Source organism: Antrostomus carolinensis, unplaced genomic scaffold (genome assembly GCF_000700745.2).
Source record: "Antrostomus carolinensis isolate BGI_N321 unplaced genomic scaffold, ASM70074v2 scaffold21367, whole genome shotgun sequence".
Taxonomy (NCBI): Eukaryota; Metazoa; Chordata; class Aves; order Caprimulgiformes; family Caprimulgidae; genus Antrostomus; species Antrostomus carolinensis.
The window spans coordinates 1-8,871 of NW_010326911.1; the positions used below are offsets into that span (position 1 = coordinate 1).

At 42.1% G+C, this 8,871-nt stretch overlaps 2 protein-coding genes across 2 annotated transcripts; one reads left to right on the forward strand and one right to left on the reverse strand.

The window, feature by feature from the left end:
* The first annotated feature begins 221 nt into the window (after nucleotides 1-221).
* Nucleotides 222-2,410, forward strand: SSR3 (signal sequence receptor subunit 3). The gene is made up of 4 exons (XM_010171752.1): nucleotides 222-342; nucleotides 837-935; nucleotides 1,411-1,542; nucleotides 2,217-2,410. Exons 1-4 carry the CDS (start codon nucleotides 239-241, stop codon nucleotides 2,281-2,283), a joined length of 402 nt encoding a protein of 133 aa, XP_010170054.1. The 5' UTR covers nucleotides 222-238; the 3' UTR covers nucleotides 2,284-2,410.
* A 2,069-nt stretch (nucleotides 2,411-4,479) lies between these two features.
* Nucleotides 4,480-8,525, reverse strand: KCNAB1 (potassium voltage-gated channel subfamily A regulatory beta subunit 1). Its single transcript, XM_010171753.2, has 6 exons — nucleotides 8,436-8,525; nucleotides 7,481-7,601; nucleotides 7,065-7,159; nucleotides 5,734-5,854; nucleotides 5,516-5,604; nucleotides 4,480-4,878 (listed from the first exon to the last, which is right to left on the reverse strand). Exons 1-6 carry the CDS (start codon nucleotides 8,505-8,507, stop codon nucleotides 4,789-4,791), a joined length of 588 nt encoding a protein of 195 aa, XP_010170055.2. The 5' UTR covers nucleotides 8,508-8,525; the 3' UTR covers nucleotides 4,480-4,788.
* Between the last annotated feature and the right edge of the window lie 346 nt (nucleotides 8,526-8,871).

An 8,871-nucleotide genomic window follows, 5' to 3' on the forward strand; every position in this document is an offset into this window, starting at 1 on the left:
AAAAACAAACCCGATTTTCTCTTTCAAAAATATGTTTTTAATGCAGTTCGGAGACTTCCAAGTGATTTTGCAGCAACTGGCTTTAACCAGTGCCTGCAAAATTTGTTACAAGGAATTACAGAGCCAGTCATCTGCGTAGGACTCCTGTGAGGGTATTTTTCTTATAGAAAGAAACCACTCAAAATGCCTTTTTTTTTTCTTTCTTTCTTTTTAAGGGCTTTACTGGAGGATATGGCACATGGATCTTGTTCAGTCTGCAGTCCTGTATAGCGTAATGACCCTCATCAGTACCTATCTAGTAGCTTTTGCCTATAAGAATGTCAAGTTTGTTCTCAAACACAAGTAAGTTTGGTGGCTATTTCAAGTACAATTTATTGTTAAATAAATAGTGGAAGGTGTCCCTGCTGATGGCAGGGGGGGTGGAACTAGGTGATCTTTAAGGTCCCTTCCAAGCCAGACCATTCTATGGTTAAATAATTTAACAAAACCAGCATTTACACCTTTTTTCTTTTAATGAATAAGAATGTCTGAAATGTTACTCCAAAAACTGTTTTACATAGAAGTACCTCCTAATTGGTTTCTGTCATCTCTCTTGTAATTATTGTCAGCTCAGGGTATGATGAAACAGCAAAACTACCTTCATTCTCAGTGGGTATTGCCAAAAACTATCTTTGACACATACTTTTAGTAACTTATTATTTGTCCCTTCAACTTGACCAAACTGTTCAGTGTCTTGGCAAGGTATCATTCTTCACTCTAAATACAACTTTGTATAATGCCAGGCTTGGGTTTTCATTTTTATTTTCCAACTTTAACATCGATGATGTTTCTTACAGAGTGGCACAGAAAAGAGAAGATGCTGTTTCCAAAGAAGTTACTCGCAAGCTGTCTGAGGCAGACAACAGGAAGATGTCTCGTAAAGAGAAGGATGAAAGGTAATTCTCTTTCTTCTTTCTCTCCCTTGGTGTAATACTGGTTGGTATCTTTAAGGCTCTGTGTAGGATATTAGGGACTGTTGCTTGGCCACTGCTTTTTTTTTCTATATTCTGGTAAGTAGGTGCTGTACTGTCAGCTCTTTATTCACCTGTAAAGCATTTTTGAGGCAAGTTATCAATGAAAGGTCTCAAACATGGAAAACTTTATCAATAAGGTCCTGTCAGGCAACCTCTCAGTCCTTGAGCTGCAGAACAAAACAACTTATTGTTGTGCATAGTGTATGCAGGGTTTTGTCTTTAATTAATGAGTTGTCTGGTAGTTCTTGCTGCGCTCTGTTTCTTAGAAGCTGGCTATAACAAGAGCAGCAGTGTGTGGTTTACTCCACTCAGGGTGTTAGTTACTTCATAAGGGTGAGTGTGCCAGGATATACATTGATCTAAATATGCCTGAAATAATATCTCTACTCATTCCTAGAATTCTGTGGAAGAAAAACGAAGTTGCAGATTATGAAGCAACAACTTTTTCCATCTTCTACAACAATACTCTCTTTCTGGTCTTGGTCATCATTGCTTCATTTTTTGTGCTGAAGAACTTCAACCCCACCGTGTATCCTTTTATCACCACACCTGAAACAAGCAGAGTCCTATTCCTGCCTGTCATTAGGAGCTATATTTGTCATGAGTCCTTGTAATACCTCAGCTTAGAAACACTTTAATATACAAATAGGGAATAAAAGAAACCATCTACCACTCATGTAAAAGTTTAACATCTGACACAAGATGTTTTAAGGATATCACCTGGACAATATACAGAAATTCTTGTGGCTTTGCCATTTCAGTTGTAATTGTGGAATGAGGAGGCAGCTCGTGTTCTTACAGAAACACTGTCTCACTGTTAGTTGCCAGGTACTCTTACGTTACAGGGTTGTTGAGTTTCAGTAACTTCACAAGTAAAATCTTTCGTTACTTCAGTAAATAATACTTGCCAATCAGGGCCAGTTGTGCTAATTAAAGATCTGCAGTATTTAGCCCTATTTATAAACATTTTTAAAAGAACAGGCTAAACTTTATGGGTGTCTGAATTTTGAAGTTAAGTTCATTTCAGCACCCTGCTAACAGCCTTGATTATAAGCCATATTTCACATTTTGATGTTGCAGTTTTAAAACTCCTACACAGAAAGACCATTTCAATTCCTTGTTTTTCACAGAACTTCTACTAAATGCTCTGCACCAAATAAGTGGTGTCTCTTCCAGTATATGCCCTTAACCTTTTTCCTACAGGAACTATATTCTTTCTATAAGTGCTTCATCTGGACTGATTGCTCTGCTATCTACAGGATCCAAGTAGATGAAAAAAACCCTCCTGATTTATACCTGTGAGAGGGTTCAACTGCCATACAAAAGTTTAAGGGTGGAATAGGAATACATTTTTTTATAGTGTGGCTGCTTCAGGGTATGGGGGGGAGGGTTTGAATCCAAAATTATTGAAGTGTATTAACTTTTGGTATCTTTACATGGTATGATTCAATAACTGAATTAATTCTTTTTACTTAGCAATGAAAGGAAATGGTGTGTGAGCAGTTACCAGGTGTAACCTTTCTGGGGCACTACTACAAACTGTTGTAAGACAAGTACACCGTGAGGGGCTGCTACACAGCGGCACAAACGCTTGTACTTAAAACCTGTAACAGAATTCCCTCTAAGTTTGGTGACTGGTGTAAGAGCCAAACTCACTGATCCTAAAAAGTGACAATCTCATTGTAACTTGAAGAGTTTTAATAAAAAGGAGGCTTTTTTGTCATTTAATTCCTTGTATTTCCATTCTTAATTTTATTTTTGTTAAATGGGTATTTTCATGGGCAGGCAGCGTATGGAGGTTTATCAACACTTTCTGCTTCCAGAAGAGAGGAGTCTTCTACCAGCCAGCATCTGTGTTCTTTTCATTGGAAATACTCCTCATTTTTATGTAACTTAGAGTGAGGATAAAACCTAAACTGAGTCTCCTAGGAAAATACTTCTGAAGTGGTTTGGATATATTTTTTCATTCATCTCTAAAGTTGTAAATACAAAAAAAAACCCCAAACCTGCCAGTTTAACAAAAAAAACCCCCCAAAACAAAAACCAAAACCCACTTTAAAATGCTTTAGCTGGCTTTTTATAATGGGTTTATCAGACAATCCTGCTTTTTTCATGCTACAAGTAAAGCAGCTGGTATGGTAAATACTAAACTCTGCTATTAATGGAATCATTTATACAACTTACAGCTATTGCCAATATGGACTTAGAATCCTAAACAGGGAAGAAAGAGAAAGCTTATAAGTGGCTGATGTTTCCCTGTGGAACAATAACATACCCATTTCCAAGGTAAACCATTGCTGTAACAAAATCAGTCTCGCTGTTAGCAACAGGTCTCCAAATAGCCAGTTAGATGCACAAAATGCTTTTATTGTGTCCAAGCAGAAGGCAAAGTCAGACTGCAGTTCTGGCTCTACAGCAGCTAAGTTCATGTACACAGACCAGAGCTCGGTGGATTAAATACAGGAGAAGACAACTCAAAAGTGTTGGTACCTGTTCACGTGGCTCACGTGAGCGCTGCACAGATAGCCTGGAGTTAGGGGAGGGGATAGAATACGAGGGACCTACAAATCCTGTACACAGCTCTTCCCCCAGGAAATATGTGCCCAAAACACACCATTCCCTACGAGTGAGAAATACCAACCGAACTCACGGGTGTGTTGTACAAAGCAAAACTCACAGTCAAACAGGACATCGTTCTCGAGATGGGTAAATTAAATATCCGAAGTGCTGACTATCAACTCCTGTAGAGGGATGGAATTAAAAAAACCTACCAAAAAAAACAAACAAAAACCCCCTACCTGTTGAAAATGCATCTTAAAAATCCTCCACGCCTGATTCCAGAGCGAGTCAAAGCAAACGTGACCTTCCACCACAGTACGTACCTGATTGTTTCTGGTATTTTTCAGCAGCTATGTGTTATATATTATAAATACCTATATCCTTAAAAGCTCATCAATATTGAAATTTGCGATAGCTATGTCTACAGGCAGGCAGAAGTAGAGGCAGGTTCCTAGAGATGCCAACCCCAATATTTTACCATGGCTTTTTTCTCAGTTTAAGGTTTATGTAGAATTAGAATTTTGCAAAGAGCTGTTATTTTTATTGACCTGACATGCATGTTTGGGTTTCCTAACTGTGCTCTTCTGGCTCGTACTTCCCAGGAGCACTCCACAGCTGAAATAATTGTCTAGTTAGGAGCTGAGCTATCTAATCTCTAACTAATTCTCTGTCTTACATCCTTTATTCAACTACAAACAAAATCTAAAGCTTAGATTCAGCATAAGAAAAAGAAAACGGAAAATCTGAGCTTGCCCCTTCTATCTGTTAACCTGAAGAAACTTTATAGTTGCGATTTCCCAAACGTGGTTTTATTAAAACCTTAAGTTGTATCTGGCTTTTTCTTCATTGAAAAAATAGATCTGTACATCCTTCTTTAATTACCAAGTACCTGAAAGGTTATAAATTCTTTTTTTGCTTTACACGTGTTTTTTTTTTCACAGCACAAGCATGAGGTGCTAAGGGTAAAGTCAAAAATCAATGAATTCAGTCGAAGGTAAGAAAATACAAGATTATTCTCGGTCAGAGGAGAGATCAACTGTGCTTTTACATTTCACTGCAGGTTGGTAGCGACAGCACGCGTCTCGAAGGATCCAGTGCCAGCAGACACCGAGCAGCAAGCTGCTGAATGACTCGCCTGACCGGATATTAATTCGGGGCTGTACTTCTGCACAGAGCACTCTGGAAACCATGCGGTCCAGGGAATTCATGCATTGCATTATGATCTGTAGTCCTTCTTGCTGTAGGGCTTATTTCCCAGAATATTATCTATTTCGTTTACAATATGGGATGTCATCTTTGGAAGGACCTAGGGAGAGAAGAAAACTGAGGGTTAATAAAAAAAAAACCAAAAGGTTTTTTCCAAATTTACATCTGGATTTTATCAATTAATGTTTCCTCTGGTTTTTTTTGTGTGACATAAATAAACATTCATCTAATAACCATTCTCTCTTAAAGGAAAAAAAAACTACTGTAGTGTCTTTATCCTGTGAGAGAATCACAAAAGTGCTCCTAAACTTTCTATGCATGATCCACCTTGTGCTGGTGGCAAGAACATCAGAGGAAGCTCTTTCCTGTGAAAAGCAACAGGGAATAATTAAGGTGGGTACAAGTGACGTGTGCCCTGCGGGAGACAGCGCAGAATATATCACAGTGTGTCCTGGAATCAGGCCACTTGCTCTTTCAGATGTATTAAACCTGCTGATGCCACCCTCGTGTTGCTGGGTACGCCTGGAACTACCACAAATGGTTGTAAGTTATGGTGATGCAACCACGGCTTCGCTTAATTCGTGTGCATAACTAGTACTGGAAGGTGCCTGAAATCAGATACCAACTATTAAAACTCCATTTAAAGAGAAGGAAAGTGCTAGTCTCAGGGTAGGCTGGTGTTACCCCACCTAACCCTCTACCTCCACTGAGATGCCACCACCACCACCTGCACTTACCTGTATGGCTCCAAGGTTCTCGATCAGCTGCTCGGGGTTGGAAGATCCCAGAAGGACAGAGCTCACCCCCTCGTTTCTCAAGCACCATGCTGGGAATAAAGTCACAAGATGATCAGGAACATGGGCTTAATGACACGGCATTACTCCAGACCCTAATGTTTGTCAGAACTTCTATCTGAAAAATGACAACGTTCCCATGTCCCCGTCCCGTCACCTACCGACGGCCAGCTGAGGCAGGGTGCACCCCAGGCGCTCGGCGATGGGCGACAGGTCCTTCAGCTTCACCTGCTGCTTCCTGCCTTCCTCGCTTACGATTTTCTCTTTCAGCCACTGGTAGCACTGGGGGTGAGGGTGGGTGACATGGCAATCGATGGTTAGTGCTCAATAAAGGCAATTAGAAACAGCTCTGAAAAAGTCACATCCAGCCTAGGAGGTCACCGAGGCTGAATAACACAATGCTCTGCTGCCCAAAGTGTTAAAAAACAGGGTGTCTCCTGTGAGAACCCACCTCTGGGTCTCTCTGGCTTTATGCAACTGATGGATTCGGTCTGGAACCTGGAACCTCCTCAGTTTTATTTTTGGACCACTGGATCCCATCACAGAGTGGAAAAAGGTGAAATATTGCTCAACTTGAGAAGATTTTGCATCCCACCCGCCCCAAAAAAAAAAATAATTGACAACATCTCATCTTGTCCAAGCTTTACTATTGCTGGTCAAGATGATATTAATTAAATAAAGCTGAGATTTCAGTTCTCCCAGCTCCAGACTGGAAACTTGATTCTGCTTCACTCTCATCAATTTCATTTGGATCCCACTTTTCAATGCTCCCTCCTTAGCTAGCTTTTACCAAATATTAATATATTTTATTTTGGCAAAAAAATGACAAATGCAATGAAACACTACATTTGGAAATGCTGCTCCTTGTAAGCAAGTCAGGCTGCATCTTTCCTTTAAAAAGCACCAAGCTGAGCAAAAACCAGCACGAGGACGTATGGCAGCCTGCTGGCACTTGTCAGGTCGTGTTGGCTTTTACCCATCAGCTGGTACAGAGGTTCAAATACCATTTTGGTTGTGTTTTCCCCCAAATTTGTGACATTTTAATGCTCTGCTGTTTTTCAAACCGTTAAATAACGTGCCTGCCACAGGCATGATAGAGAAGGAGACCCCATAACTCCCCATAAGAATAAAATCAGGATAATCATGGGAGAAACCAAGCGCTGTGGTGACACCACGATGCTGAACCCATCAGAGGGCTGCTGCCCAGCCCAGCAAAGAGCGGGGACACAGAGGACCCCGGGGTCTCAGGGGGAGCTGAAAAACGTGAGTGCCTTTGTAACCCAGATTCTCCTGCACTTTGGAGTTTGGTTGCCAGAGAAACCGAGCTGATCTCTCAATCCAGCAGCGCACACGCCAGCCTGCTCACCAGGGACCCGGCTTCCCTTTGTTATTTCCCTGCCCTCACTTTTATCAAACGTGCAACAAAAAAACCAACAACAACAAAAACAAAAAAAACCCAAAAAACCCCACAAAAACCCTCCCAAAACCACACCTTTAGTGCAGCCCTTGAGCTTTCAGGGACCCCGTTGCCGTATTTCCCTGAGATGATCCCACAGGCTAGTGGAGACCACGTCATTGCTCCGACCCCTGCAGAGAAAAGAGAGGAGGAGAGTTTAGGGGACTGGGAGAAATCAGAGTTGTATCAAAAATAGGTCTTTGAGTTTGTCCTGGTTTTTCTAGGATAGAGATAATTTTCTTCTCAGTAGCTGGAGTAGCTGTGGTTTGGTTTCAGGGTGGGATTTGTTATCAGAAGAACGCAGATCAGGTACAAGGACATTGTTTGTGGGTGCAAAGGACTGGGAGGGGGGGAGCGCAGTAATTAGCAAAGCCCAGAGCTGGCATGTGGCTCTGCCAGTGAGATATTCCATCTCCTGTCCCCTCATGGGCAGTGTATTAACTCCAACTCACCGATTTTGTGATATAATTCCGGCAGCTGAACCTCCACTTTCTCTCTTTGGAAAAGGTGATATTCAGCTTGTTCACACACGGGGGGGATCATGTTAAACTGCCTGGCGACAGAGTAGGCTTCCTGGTGAAGAGAAATCAGGAGATGAAATACTTCATTAAATAAAAGCATCTTGCAGGACATAACCTAGGAGCCAACGCTCACAGCATCCCAGAATGGCCTGGACTGGAAAAGCCCATCAAGCTCATCAAGTCCGACCATGAACTCAACACTGACAAGTCCCTGACTAACCCATGTCCCTCAGAACTATGTCTCCTTGTGTTCAGGTACCAATGAACTTGAGTTTTGCAAGGCCATGCTCAGCAACAAGCCCAACACCTTCCCAGCAGAGATTCTGGGTGCTGAGCTCATTTATCATGTTTTGACCCCACTGCAAGAAGCAGGGACCAGCAGGATGCTCCTGGCATCTCAGAATCATTGAATCCCAGGATGGTTTAGGTTAGAAGGGAACTTCCAGGCCATCTAGTCCATCCCTCTGCAGTGAGTGAGGACATCTCCAACCAGAGCAGGTTGCTCAGACCCCATCCAACCTGACCTTGAGTGTTTCCAGGGATGGGGCATCTCCCACCTCTCTGGGCCACAACATCAAATCAGTCATGGACATGGAACGGATGCTTTACCAAAAGTCTTGAAGTCAACCAAATAAAACAACCCCCAATTAAATGAGCCAAGACACCCAAACCACTAGATCAGCCCATCTTCTCCTAATTGACACCCGGCTCATTCCAGAACAGGTTTTTAAATTATTCTAGGTGAAAAGACGCTGGATGGAGTAAAACACAAACATCCCCAACCCAGACACACGCTTGAGGTTCAGCTCCCAGCGTGACCTTCAGCAGACCCTGCAGCCTGGAAACAGAATTACCAAGTGTCAACACTGCTAAAAATGAGCTTTACCATGATCTCCATAGCGCTCCAGCGCGACGTTCCCCAGTACATGGCCATGCCTTGATTTATTACGTGTGTCATCGCGCGGACGATTTCTAAAGGAGGAGAAAAAAAAGAAAAAATTTTGAGAACTGCAGAGAGGACAATTTTTCAGCAGTGAATCCTCCCAAGGACACTTATAAATGCCAAGTACACTGACAAGCCTGAGCAGCTTTGCATCCAGCACTACTTCTGCTGTGTGCTCTTGCTCAAGCGTGGATGAAAAAGCGTTGACAGTGCAAATTTAAAGACTTCTCACCTGCAGTTGTTTAAAAACTGCTTTTACCAACTGGCTATTGCGTACCACTGCCTTAGCACACACAGAATCACACAGAACCACCTCGACTGGAAAAGCCCTTTAAGCTCATCGAGTCCAACCATGAACCCAACACTGACAAGTCCCTGA

What these genes read in the sequence shown, in the direction of transcription:
- KCNAB1 (XM_010171753.2), bottom strand. Translation starts at nt 8,507, where the DNA reads ATGACACACGTAATAAATCAAGGCATGGCCATGTACTGGGGAACGTCG. An exon ending in GGAGCGCTATGGAGATCATG is followed by an intron (nt 7,602 to 8,435) that starts GTAAAGCTCATT and finishes TCTCTTCACCAG; the next exon opens with GAAGCCTACTCTGTCGCCAG. An exon ending in GCTCAAGGGCTGCACTAAAG is followed by an intron (nt 5,855 to 7,064) that starts GTGTGGTTTTGG and finishes CCTCACCCCCAG; the next exon opens with TGCTACCAGTGGCTGAAAGA.
- SSR3 (XM_010171752.1), top strand. Translation starts at nt 239, where the DNA reads ATGGATCTTGTTCAGTCTGCAGTCCTGTATAGCGTAATGACCCTCATC. An exon ending in AAGTTTGTTCTCAAACACAA is followed by an intron (nt 343 to 836) that starts GTAAGTTTGGTG and finishes TGTTTCTTACAG; the next exon opens with AGTGGCACAGAAAAGAGAAG. An exon ending in AAGAACTTCAACCCCACCGT is followed by an intron (nt 1,543 to 2,216) that starts GTATCCTTTTAT and finishes TTTTTCCTACAG; the next exon opens with GAACTATATTCTTTCTATAA.